The sequence below is a fragment of the Nilaparvata lugens genome, chromosome 1 (genome assembly GCF_014356525.2).
Source record: "Nilaparvata lugens isolate BPH chromosome 1, ASM1435652v1, whole genome shotgun sequence".
NCBI lineage: Eukaryota > Metazoa > Arthropoda > Insecta > Hemiptera > Delphacidae > Nilaparvata > Nilaparvata lugens.
This window is the reverse complement of record NC_052504.1, coordinates 32198052-32211477: the sequence shown is the minus strand read 5'-3', so window position 1 is coordinate 32211477 and position 13426 is coordinate 32198052. Positions and strand designations below refer to the sequence as shown.

General features: G+C 41.3%; 1 protein-coding gene across 2 annotated transcripts in view; it reads left to right on the top strand.

Annotated features, from left to right (window-relative positions):
• Positions 1-13426, top strand: part of LOC111050774 (phosphoinositide 3-kinase regulatory subunit 4) — a 55484-nt gene that overhangs the window by 19447 nt on the left and 22611 nt on the right. For both annotated transcript variants that reach the window (XM_039425935.1, XM_039425945.1), the window contains 6 exons: positions 835-987; positions 2193-2312; positions 2643-2837; positions 8712-8843; positions 9844-9944; positions 10229-10345. In XM_039425935.1, coding sequence (XP_039281869.1) covers positions 835-987; positions 2193-2312; positions 2643-2837; positions 8712-8843; positions 9844-9944; positions 10229-10345 — 818 coding nt within the window. The remainder of the gene's footprint in view (positions 1-834; positions 988-2192; positions 2313-2642; positions 2838-8711; positions 8844-9843; positions 9945-10228; positions 10346-13426) is intronic.

Here is a 13426-nt window from a genome sequence, read left to right as displayed (position 1 = left end):
ATAATTAAATAATCCGCTGGCATATCTAAGATAAGGTAATACAATAAGTTTGTCAGGCTCTAGAATTCCTATTATTTTTATATTGACTTTGATTAATTTCAAGGGTTTGATTTTTCTTGTTTCTTTTCAAAAAATAATAGATTTTCTGAATACAATTCATCTCTTTTAGTTATCCATTCAAATCTATTTTGTGATTACCAGGCTATCCATCAACACGGCTATGTTACCTGACACTACACAATCAATTCTCATCAAATTGTGCTGTTTATAGCTCATCGCTTCGTTGGTATTTCTTGTATATTGATTCTGAATGAACGTGAATTAACGCGTGTTGTATCAAGAAATGCGAGACCAGTCACGATTAAATGATTCATCAATTGAGTTGAATTATTTTAATGATTCATCAATAATTTGAGACTTCCATGCAACACTAGAAATTCTGATGAGAAATTCTTCGTCTAGTTCAAATCTGTATATTGGAGTGTGGGTGCCAGACAAAACGAAACATGGTGTATCTAGATGGCCTGTAGACTGTGCCTCTAGACCGTTAACATTTAGTCTGTAGACAGTCGCGCAGCTTGGTCTCTTAGTGTGTAGGCCTACTAGGATTGAGGCTGAGACACGGATTAGTGGAAAACATTTCTCTTTTCTGTGGCTGAAGTTAGACCAAACGGAAATAGAACTACAGCACGAATCATGAAGCATTAAACACATAGAAAGCTCCGAATTGATGAGTATGAGGAAATAAATTTTTGATAGACTTTCTGATTAGCAAAGGTTCACGTCTTCTTAACAGCTTATTGATAACGTGAATGGTTGCTGTGATTTCAATAGGGTTTGACTGATCCGGAGGAATACGTTGTGAGAAAAGCGATAAACACCATGTCAGCTCTCACAAGCTCAAACCTGCTACAAAAGGTGGCGCTCTACGAACTTCTTGAAGAAACAGCCTGCCTTCTAGTCCATCCCAATCTCTGGATCAGACAAGTAAGCCTTCCTTACATTTACAACTTCTATAAAATAATTTGCTTGATTGTTTTCAGTCAAGTTTCTGAAACTATGATCACCTCTTGACCTGTTTTAGAATAATAATGAATTGTAATGTAGATTACTTTATTATAGCAAATAACAAAGCATTTTCTGTGGCAACATTTTGGAAAAAAATTCATTATGATGACTCCAGACACGAAAGAAGTCAAGTTTCAAGTTAATCCTCTTGTTTCCTCCTGGATTTGGTGTTTGAACAATATAAAAACTCTTGCTATGAGTAAATAAAAAATAATTATTTGCTATATTTTTGTGATTGACTTATCAATTGATTTTCTTCACTCTCTAACAATCATCTCCTGTTTCATCCTGTATGGATTGGAAAATGTATTACAGATTAATTGAAATGTATCAGGTACTCACTATGAATGTGATTTTTTCAAATTCATCATAAATAAACTGTGCAAATTCAACAGCGATACTGAATTAGATTTCACCATTCCATTAAATATTTCACTAATATCATAGATGAAGGATAAGCATAAGTCTTATCCATTGGTATAAAGGTTGTCCATTTTGCATTTTTACTTTAATAAATACCAATTTTTGAAAATGGTTCCATCATTCAGAAAGACTCTGTATTATTAATTAAGCTTATGTTACAGACAACAGTTTCATATTTCTAAAGAGTTGATTTATAGTAAAGGATAAGCATACGATTATTTCTTGTCTCTGCTATCATTCAATATTAAATCAATCAACAAGAGTAACATAATGTTGGTGTTCAATGGAATGGTAACATCTAATTCAGTATACCTTTTAAATTTGTAGGTCCTTTTCCCTAGGTAGGTAAGTTAGAATGCTATGCCGAGTGACCTGGCTAGCGAGCCTCTGATAGGACTTTACGACTGTTTTTAGGCAGCCGAAACCGACGGTGCGTGTCCATAGAATAGAGTGTGAGAAAAATTTGGTTCAAGTTTGAGTTTAATTGAGCTCTGAGCGATAGTAAGCAATTATCAATGGGATTCTGATTTTAGTAAATTGAAATAAGCAAACAACATCACTAACACTTCTATCGTCTTTTACTGTATAGAAACTTCCGTTATTAGAGTAGTATTGGTATGCTATACAAAACCTGCTATTATAATATTTTTCTATTATTATTTTTAACTAATAACTTTAACCTAATCTATTATTATTTTTAGGCGATTGTTGGATTCATCAGTTCTCTTGCTCGCACTCTGAATGTGGTTGATGTTCAGTGTAAAGTGATGACCGTCATAGAACCCTACCTGAAGACATCGGTCATTCAACTTGAAAAAGAGGTAAGCTTGTTGATAAAATTCTTTCCTAATGATCTTAAAAATGGCAAATTATTAGTTTATGAAGCTCCTTTCCGTATTGGAATCGATCGCTTTTTCTATTTGAAAAATAATCTATAATAGTATTTACATAATAATTCTTCAAAGTATAATCAATTTTGTAAGTGTCTTCTACTGAAGGAAATGAATTCATTTATCCATTATTCATTATATCCTTTTTTCCATCAAAATCGTAAATAGTCAATTTTGGTTAAATGGAGATGTTCCAATTCTTCAAATACTTTGTTGATAGGTTACAAAATAGCTTTACTCTCAATTTTTATTCTGTTACAGGCTCTGATACTGAATGCGTTGAAGCCATCTATTCCGAGAGTAGTATACGACATTGTTGTAAGATGCAAAGATCTGGAGCTCTTTCTTCATACGTTGGCTGAACGACAACGCTCTCGTAATTTTGCCACGTCTGGACACGCTCCTTCTACACAATCGATCTCAACTTCGCCAAAGCAGAACAACGATCTAAGAATGGTAAATAGTTGCAATTTTCTATTAATCGCTTGCTATACTTGCCCTTTTAAGGTGGAAAATAGTTTGGACTTATACTTTTACTACATCATTCACAATGTTGTTTTAGTTTAAAGTGAAAAAGTAGATGGCAGTTTATTGACATTATGCTCCTCGAAATTTGAAACGATTTTTGAATCATGTAAACTTGACTGAAGTAATGAAGCTCATCTAGGATTGAAATGTATTCAGCTCATTCAGGATTCAAATGTACGTTCAGCTTGAGCTGTGTCACAAAGTAAAATTGTGACGAGAAAATAATAAATAATATTATTGAAAGATGCTCGGCTATCAGCAAGGCTAGCCGACCGCGGAGATAAGGAAGGTACCGATGGCGCATCATCTTCCGCGCATCTAGACGATTTCCACCGCCTCTGGCGGCGGCACTACTCCATCCCCTCCACTTTGGGGGAGTACTTAAACGCCGGACGAGCCCCAGTCCACAGCATTCCGCTCACAACCTTCCTGCTCCTTGTACAGCGGCCCGTTGGCTGCCGTACGTCCCTGTCCTCCCATTTCCCCAGGGCACAGTGGACCGTTGTCTGCCGTCCCTATTCTTCCTTCTCCCTAGGGCACAGCGGACCGTTGTCTGCCGTCCCTGTCCTCCCATTTCCCCAGGGCACAGCGGACCGTTGTCTGCCGTCCCTGACCTTCCATTCCCCCAGGGCACAGCGGACCGTTGTCTGCCGTCCCTGACCTCCCATCTCCCTAGGGCACAGCGGACCGTTGTCTGCCGTCCCTGTCCTCCCATTTCCCCAGGGCACAGTGGACCGTTGTCTGCCGTCCCTGTCCTCCCATCTCCCTAGGGCACAGCGGACCGTTGTCTGCCGTCCCTGTCCTCCCATTTCCCCAGGGCACAGCGGACTGTTGTCTGCCGTCCCTATTCTTCCTTCTCCCCAGGGCACAGCGGACCGTTGTCTGCCGTCCCTATTCTTCCTTCTCCCCAGGGCACAGCGGACCATTGTCTGCCGTCCCTATTCTTCCTTCTCCCCAGGGCACAGCGGACCGTTGTCTGCCGTCCCTATTCTTCCTTCTCCCTATCCTGTCTGTCCTTCCTTTTCCTACTTCACTGGAGCGGAACCGAGGCCGTAAGGCCGATACAAGATTACATCAAAGTGGTGTCATCAGAGAAGAGAGCGACCTTCACGCCGTCAGAAGCACCAGGAGGTGCTGTTCACGCCAGCTGAGGCACAAAGAAGAAGGAAGAGGAACTTCGACTTGCCTCCTTTCCCCGCCCACATTACGACTGAGCGAAGTCATCCAGGAGCAACACCTGGGTATCAATCACCCACCTCTGAAGCTACTCAGGGTGTACGTGATAGATTGGCGCCCAACGTGGGGCACGAGGCAACGAAGTAAGAATCATGAGTGAACAGGGAGAGTCTGATTCAGATGCTCGACATCAGGAGCTGACAGAGGATCAGTCAGTTGAGGACGTAAACCCTGAGGTGATAGCCGACCCCAGAGTTTCCTGGATCTATAAATTGAAAAAGGAAGAAGCGTTCAATCTTCTACAAGATTGGGGCATAGTGTCATCTGGAACACTTGCTGAGTTGAGAAGGTTGTTAGTAGAACAACATAAGAAGATGGCTGTACGTTATCCCAGCCTAAGACCCGGAATAGTGAGCAGAAGCAGTGGGGGATCTGGACACTCAGCAACAGGTACTCATGCTGAAGTTGGAACCAACATTCACACAAACCCCCTCATGGACCCAGGGGCGGTATGTGACAAAGTAAGAAGCTGGAGACTGTCATTCGACGGCCAATCAGATGCTCCCAGCTTCTTAGAAAGGCTAGACGAGCTACAACAAGCCTATGGGCTCACTGGCAACCAACTACTAGTTGCCCTTCCTGAATTACTAGTTGGTAAAACTACCCTATGGATGCGTAATCGTCGTGACCAATGGAGATCATGGGACAATTTCGTGACAGATTTCAGATCACGCTACTACCCACTTACCTATGAGGAGGACCTCGAGAATCTAATTCAGGCAAGGAAGCAAAAGGAAGGTGAATCGTTTGACGAATTTCTCGAAGATGTACTGACACTCATGAGGCGACGAGGAGGTTTTACAGACGAAAATAAATTACAGAGAGTGTATAAGAATCTCCTCCCACGGTACAAATTGTATATTCGGCAATCAGATGTTCATAGTATCAACGAATTGGAAAAATTCGCGAGGGAGTATGAACAAATAAAAGCAGAGGAGAAACAGAATAGACAGAATTCGAGAGTTCACATGATTGAGGACACGAAAAAGATTACAAGGCTCAAGGTTGAGACAGTTATAACCCCTACTAGTAACAGACCATCTCTTAGTGAGTCTGAACCCATGTGTGGGCAATACAAGAGACCGGGGCACTGGAGATCATACTGTCCCGATATCCCACCATGTAAAAGGAGCGGAAAGAGAGCACTGAAATGTGTCTGTGATGTGCAGAAGGAGAATAAAACTCCGAACAAGACAGCAGTGATGCGAATGGCACACAAGATTCCTGTGATTGAAGAGTCATCAAGGGACAACAGACTATTCATTACTGTGACAATCGGTGATAAAAAGTGTCGGGCATTGCTAGATAGTGGCGCTGAAGCTAATTATATGAGTAATGAGGTTTATGAAGTTCTCCAAAAAATAGGGATGATAAGGAAGGTACCAACTCATCACCACGTAATATTAGCTGATGGACGATCTACCCCATTAAATGGGAAGCTGACAACTAATGTAACTATAGGACAAATCACAGTTCCACTAGTGGCGTCTATAATGGAAGGACTTGAACAAGAGTTGCTATTAGGCATGGCATTTATGTGTGAAAACAGGGTGAATATTCACACATTCACGAGAGAGGTAGAGTGGGATCCTCCCCAACTGAATCCTACAAGTTCGCTAATAATGTCGCGATCTCTCTTATTGGGGACTAAGACAACAGCAGTCCCAACAATATCAGCTGTACAATCCAAATCTCAGGACAACAAGGATCGCGACAGAAGGATGTTCAAGCAGGATGGTTTGAACAGAGTCGAACCCAATGCCTTGATTGATAGCAAAGCAGAGTTGTCATATGTTCCAAGGCAAGCATCCTGGGGCAACATAGTGATGGATCACAGGAATGAGATGACTGGCTCTGAACGCCAGGCCACGATTCATGCCCCAGCCACCAACACTAGTGGTGAATCCGAGAGGGATGTGGAAGAGTCAATACCACCCCCTACTGTCATGGATGTGGAGGAGTCAATACCCTCCTCAACTGAAATGGATGTGGAAGAGCAAACGCAGTCTTCAACTACCAATGAAGTAGTCCCACCGTCCCAGGAACCCAGACCAGGCCCCTCTCGAAATATGGATCCAGTGCTGTGCCACCGCAACACAACATCAGGCAAGCGCAAACGGGCTGGCAAGCCACGTATAAAAATCCAATTACCGGATGGACGGCGTAAATATGTGCCTGTAGATCAGGCATAGATGATGCCTATAGGCAGTGGCATACACCTCTTAAGGTGATGCCTAGATGGCTCACGCCTTTTAAGGTGGTGCCATAGAGGGCTCCGAACACCCCCCCCCCCCCCAAGTAGGAGTGGGGTGTCACAAAGTAAAATTGTGACGAGAAAATAATAAATAATATTATTGAAAGATGCTCGGCTATCAGCAAGGCTAGCCGACCGCGGAGATAAGGAAGGTACCGATGGCGCATCATCTTCCGCGCATCTAGACGATTTCCACCGCCTCTGGCGGCGGCACTACTCCATCCCCTCCACTTTGGGGGAGTACTTAAACGCCGGACGAGCCCCAGTCCACAGCATTCCGCTCACAACCTTCCTGCTCCTTGTACAGCGGCCCGTTGGCTGCCGTACGTCCCCGACCTCCTGTCCTGGTACAGCGGCCCCTTGGCTGCCGTACGTCCCTGTCCTCCCATCTCCCTAGGGCACAGCGGACCGTTGTCTGCCGTCCCTGTCCTCCCATCTCCCTAGGGCACAGCGGACCGTTGTCTGCCGTCCCTGTCCTCCCATCAACCTAGGGCACAGCGGACCGTTGTCTGCCGTCCCTGTCCTCCCATCTCCCTAGGGCACAGCGGACCGTTGTCTGCCGTCCCTGTCCTCCCATCTCCCTAGGGCACAGCGGACCGTTGTCTGCCGTCCCTGTCCTCCCATCAACCTAGGGCACAGCGGACCGTTGTCTGCCGTCCCTGTCCTCCCATCTCCCTAGGGCACAGCGGACCGTTGTCTGCCGTCCCTGTCCTCCCATTTCCCCAGGGCACAGCGGACCGTTGTCTGCCGTCCCTGACCTTCCATTCCCCCAGGGCACAGCGGACCGTTGTCTGCCGTCCCTGACCTCCCATCTCCCTAGGGCACAGCGGACCGTTGTCTGCCGTCCCTGTCCTCCCATTTCCCCAGGGCACAGCGGACCGTTGTCTGCCGTCCCTGACCTTCCCTTCCCCCAGGGCACAGCGGACCGTTGTCTGCCGTCCCTGACCTCCCATCTCCCTAGGGCACAGCGGACCGTTGTCTGCCGTCCCTGTCCTCCCATTTCCCCAGGGCACAGTGGACCGTTGTCTGCCGTCCCTGTCCTCCCATCTCCCTAGGGCACAGCGGACCGTTGTCTGCCGTCCCTGTCCTCCCATTTCCCCAGGGCACAGCGGACTGTTGTCTGCCGTCCCTATTCTTCCTTCTCCCCAGGGCACAGCGGACCGTTGTCTGCCGTCCCTATTCTTCCTTCTCCCCAGGGCACAGCGGACCGTTGTCTGCCGTCCCTATTCTTCCTTCTCCCCAGGGCACAGCGGACCGTTGTCTGCCGTCCCTATTCTTCCTTCTCCCTATCCTGTCTGTCCTTCCTTTTCCTACTTCACTGGAGCGGAACCGAGGCCGTAAGGCCGATACAAGATTACATCAAAGTGGTGTCATCAGAGAAGAGAGCGACCTTCACGCCGTCAGAAGCACCAGGAGGTGCTGTTCACGCCAGCTGAGGCACAAAGAAGAAGGAAGAGGAACTTCGACTTGCCTCCTTTCCCCGCCCACATTACGACTGAGCGAAGTCATCCAGGAGCAACACCTGGGTATCAATCACCCACCTCTGAAGCTACTCAGGGTGTACGTGATAGCTGTAATAAAAAATAAAGGTTTCCTTGAGTTGACAGTCTACCAATTAATTCCATTCCTGTCTCGAAACCATGGTTTTAGTAAGTAGTAATTTGTTGAGAAATGCATAATTCGAGTTGATTAATGCTCAACGAATATTTCTATTCAAATGTAGACGATTTAATGAGTTAATCACCTTATTTATTTTACAGTCATTTTTCTTATAAGTGCAATAGACGATAGATTTCATATTCAGGATATTTATTATTTATTCAGTCATTCAGAATTTTACAACGTTCATAAAAGTGACACAGGCACTATTATCAGATTGCAGAATACTTCAACCTACCAACGGAGAATGTTGAATTGGTACCGTAATAATGTCTCTCACAATCGAGTTGAGGAGTAGCTGAGATGATATCGATTCAAGCTTTACTGATGACTAGCAGGTAACCAGTGCTCCGCAAGGGTCTAATTAAAAACTTGACGAACTGGAAACTTGACCTACTGAAGTCTTGAGAATCTAAAATTGGCCTATAACCATCCTCGGTAAATAAGGAATTAATATGCAAAGTTTCATGTTAATCAGTCCAGTAGTTGAGACGCGATGATGCGTCATTCGGGAATTTTCCATCCCGTACGTGTATAAGCCAATTCTTTCCTTTATTACGGTTTATTATAGATTACCTTGAACAATTCTTATTTATTTGATCAATGAATAATATTCATCAACTTGATTTATATTTTTGTAATTTTTATTGCAGCTGTTCAGTCGATTGAGCTCTGAAGGCATGACAGAAGTAGTTGAAGATCAACTCGTGGCGGTTGCTAAGCACCTCCGCAAAATTCACAAGAGTCTTTCCTCTCTCATAGATGAGACTGGACCAAATGGCAAGGTATTTACCCTTTAGTTTATGTTCTAGATCAAATTATGGAATTTCCCCATCCATCACGAACTGCAATGTATTTCACCATAGAGAAAAGATAGCATAATCCTTTCTTATTCTTTCTTTTCTCTATGATTTCACTGACAATTTAAATAATGATTTCAAGTGATTGATTGAATGATTTTTTTCTTCTGGCAAAGTTGAAACCATTTGGTTCCATCTTCCACCTAACCAGGCCAAATGAGTGAGAATCAGAATTAATAAAAATGTCTTGAGTTGGATATTTCAATAATTGATTAGCTCAGAATGGAATATATTATCTAATGTAGGCTTGTAATCATCCCCAACTCATCGTGACAAAGAAATGTATCTCCCATTCTTATGAGAGCTATTATACTAATATGACAAGTACATTTAGTTAGTGCTATCAATATTTTTTTAGCAATTTGTGTCCCTTCTCATACATTTCGCCTGAAATATTTTGCAGCATCCCTCATAACATTACTTAATTCATGCTTTTTGTGAATTAAGATTTAATTTTATGAATTCAGATGTATGTTCTAATACAAATAATTCAGCGTTATACAGACCAAAGCAAATTACAGCCGAGAAAATTTAACATTTTCCACATGATTTTTCGTTCTAATTCCAGGAAAACTTAGTCATCTGTTTTTCAGAGAGAATAAAATGATTAGCAAATCAACCCAAAAAAGATATAGTACGCGAAATTGCAAAGCAACTATATATTGCAAAAAATACTACTCAACGGATTCTATAAGAAATGAAAATCGGCCATTTATTTATTCCTTATTTCAACAAATATCACCTATCACTAATGATAATTATTATCAAAATTATCGGAAGAGAAGAAAAAATGTCAACCTTGGCCTACTTCTCTCCGAATTTTCAGAGAGTTTAGTTCCAATATTGGAACTAATCACAGATGTGTAGAATTGCTTGAGAACTGGGAGGTAATATTTTGTGTATGTATGCTTTTTAAAATTTTCAGATTGATTTGGGAAGCTTTGGTAATCGCGTTCCATGTCAAGAAGTAACCTTAACTAGGCCAAACTATACTAAATCGGATGCAAGTGGTGTTTCATTGAACAGGTAAACCTCCAGTTAAATTACTTTCTAATGCTTGTGATAGAGGTTTGAAGTGTTAGCAAAAAATTCATTATTTGGAAATTATATTTTTTATTGGTTATTCATTTCACATCCAAACGCTATGAATCCATGGATATTGTATATATTTTATGTTTGCAGTATATTCCTTATCAAAAGATTTGCAAGTGGTAAATTTGTTGATAGATTCATGTAATTTCATGTAATGTAGACATATTTATTATAAATATTTGTGTTCTTTTGGTTCCAATTATTATACTTCTATGCAGGCGAGCTGTAGATGACACAACATCGTTAAATAGTGGAATGAACGAGGAATGGCGTCATATGTTCGGTGCTGCAGATCCTGGCTCCATGCCCAAGTTTACGGACAATCAAGCAAAGATGTAAGCAATCAATTCTATCATTCTTAGCCTTCCTTTGGATTTATTCACATTTATTTAAATATATTTTTTTTCTATCAAGGTTTGTGAAAGTGCATTTTTCGATTAAAGGTACTAATAAGTTCAACTTTATAATTAAAATTCATTCATCAAAAGACGAACAAATTGATCAGAAGATTTTTATTTTCGGGTGCCAAAATAAATTTGTAGTTTGGCGAAAGAATGAGTAATGTGGATGTACATCATCAGTATTTTGCTATCACAATCTTTGACATTTTAATAAGAAACTACGTACTTGAACCTTGATATGATAATCATATGTCATAAATCAGTTGTTTGAATTATTCTAAATCATTCAGAAAGATTCTCCTAGTGCACCAATGGAATGGAGACACTGGAAAAGAATTCTGGATGCCTACTTGAAAGGAAACTATCACACTGAAGATACGAAATTGGATATCTTAGTTACCTTGCTGTCAGCTGAAAATTACAAATTGATAATAGATTGTTCTACATTCGAGGAAAGTATCTTCATCCTTGATTTATCAAGAAGAAAAGCGAAATCTTTACAAGGTACCTTCTCTCTATAAGAAAACAAAAACAAGGTGAGTCCATCGATAATTTTTTCCTAAAACTGAAATAACTCAGCCTAGAATGTAATTTTACAGCGATCTCTGCTACAGAGAATCGAGAGGAGCACTTAAAAGAAGCATTGATTGCAGGTTTATATTCATCCGAAATCCGCCAACGAATTTTAGAAAGCCCAGATATGTCTTTGCATGAAACTCTTAATCGTGCAAGAGCTTTTGAGTCTGCAAAAGATCAATCACAATGCTACAATAAATCTAATCCTCCTTTTGAGCTTAATGCTTGCAAAGATACAGAAAATGCATCAATTCTAATTCCTAATCAAAAAGATACTTCAGACTCCTCATTATCAGCTGTTAGTATTAGTGGACAAGCATGCTTTTTTTGTGGCAACAAAAAACATTCTCGACTATTTTGCCCAGCTAAAAACGAACTCTGCAAGAAGTGTGGTAAGAAGGGACACTTTGCTCGGGTATGTAACTCAAAATCTTCCGTATTAGAGAAAAAAAAGAGAGTTTAGTAACTCGATATTACTAACACCTTCAGTGCAAGCCGAAAAATGTCTTTCAAAGGTTATTATTCCTATTACCATAAACGGAACGCAACTTTATTGACGATACCTATGCAAAAAACTGAATTTAGAAGTTTTACCAGAGATATGAAAAGTAACTTTAGGCTCAAAACGCTTCACACCACAAATCCAAGGCAAAGTTAACGTGAATTTAACAGTTCAGGGAGAAAGTTATACAAACACAACCTTAATGCTTATGCAAGACCTCTGTGAAAATATTATTCTTGGGCACGAATTTATGAACAATTTCTCCAGTAATACCATTTGGAGGTAATAAGCCACCTCTTACTATTTGCGGAATAACTCAAGCAAAAATTCCTCCTTGCTCCCTTTTTCAACATCCAAAACCCAATTGTCAACCAATTACAACCAAATCTCGCAAATTATCAAAAGATGATGAAGATTTTATTTCCAATGAAATTCAACAATTACTGGAAGATGGCATCATAGAAGAACGCCACACACCTTGGCGTGCCCAAGCATTTGTTGTTAAACCCGATAACCGAAAAAAAGGATGGTTATAGATTTTTTTAGAACTATAAACAAATTCACTGAACGCCTATCCCATTCCAAATATGGAAGATTTAGTTCGCAAAGTAGCTCAGTATTCCTGGTATAGTACTGTATATCTGAAATCCGCATATCACCAAGTACCAATCTTACTTGAAGAAAGGCAATACACAGGATTTGTTCTGTTGATCAGTTCTGTTGTATCCCTTTTGGTGTCACTAATGGTGTTTCATCTTTTCAAAGAGTAATTGATTCACTCATACAAAAAGAGAAATTATTTGATACCTATGCTTATTTAGATGACGTCATAATTTGTGGAAATTCAAAAGAAGAACATGACACTAATCTTGAACGGTTTCTTGCAGCAGCTTCAAATAACTCACTTATTATAAACAAGATGAGTAAATTCTGTCAAAAGGAGATACGTTTCCTAGGATTTTTAGTTTGAAACAAATCATTACGTCCAGATCCCGAACGCCTTGAGCCTCTACTTAATATGCCCCCACCTCCTAATCCCAAAACTCTTCAGAGAACTGTGGGCCTCTTCGCACATTACTCTCGATGGATACAAATTTTTCAAGTAAAATTGATGCGTTGGCACACCTTGGCACACTCTTCCCTCTTCAAGGAAAGGCCCTTGCAGCTTTTGAAGATCTTAATGCAGAGGTAGCTGCAGCTGTGCAACATGTGGAAGGATGAAGGAGGTGAGGCATTCTCACTGTAGACACTGATGCAGACTCACATGCAGAAGCATAGCAGCAACACTATCTTACAATCAACGTCCCAATGCATACTGTTGCACACCAATGCTAAACCAAAGTGAAAAACGACACTCATCAGTTGAAAAAGAGGCATATGCCATTGTAGAATCTATTAGGAAGTGGCGTCATTACTTATCTGGTCGTTTCTTTCAACTTATTACTGATCAAAAATCTGTTTCATTCATGTTCAATAGCGCGGCAAGAGGCAAGGTGAAGAACGAAAAAATCATGAGGTGGCGCCTTGAGCTATCTCAATACACCTATGAGATCATTTACCGACCTGGAAAAGAACTGGATAACTGCTGACGCTCTTTCTCGAGCATGTGTGATAATGGGATGTATCACATCAAAACAAGACTTGATAAATATCATCAAGACCTCTGCCACCCCGGCATCACAAGATTTTATCACTGGAATAAAGCTCATAACCTTCCATACTCGGTAGATGACATCAGAGAAGTCTGCATGGAATGCAAGATCTGTTCAGAGCTGAAGCCAAGATTCAACTGTTTCAAAGGAAAATTGATAAAAGCAACTCGGCCTTTTGAAAGGATCAACATTGACTTCAAAGGACCCCTGCCATCATCAACTAGAAACAAATACATCCTCACTATTGTGGATGAATATTCGAGATTTCCCTTTGCCTATCCCTGT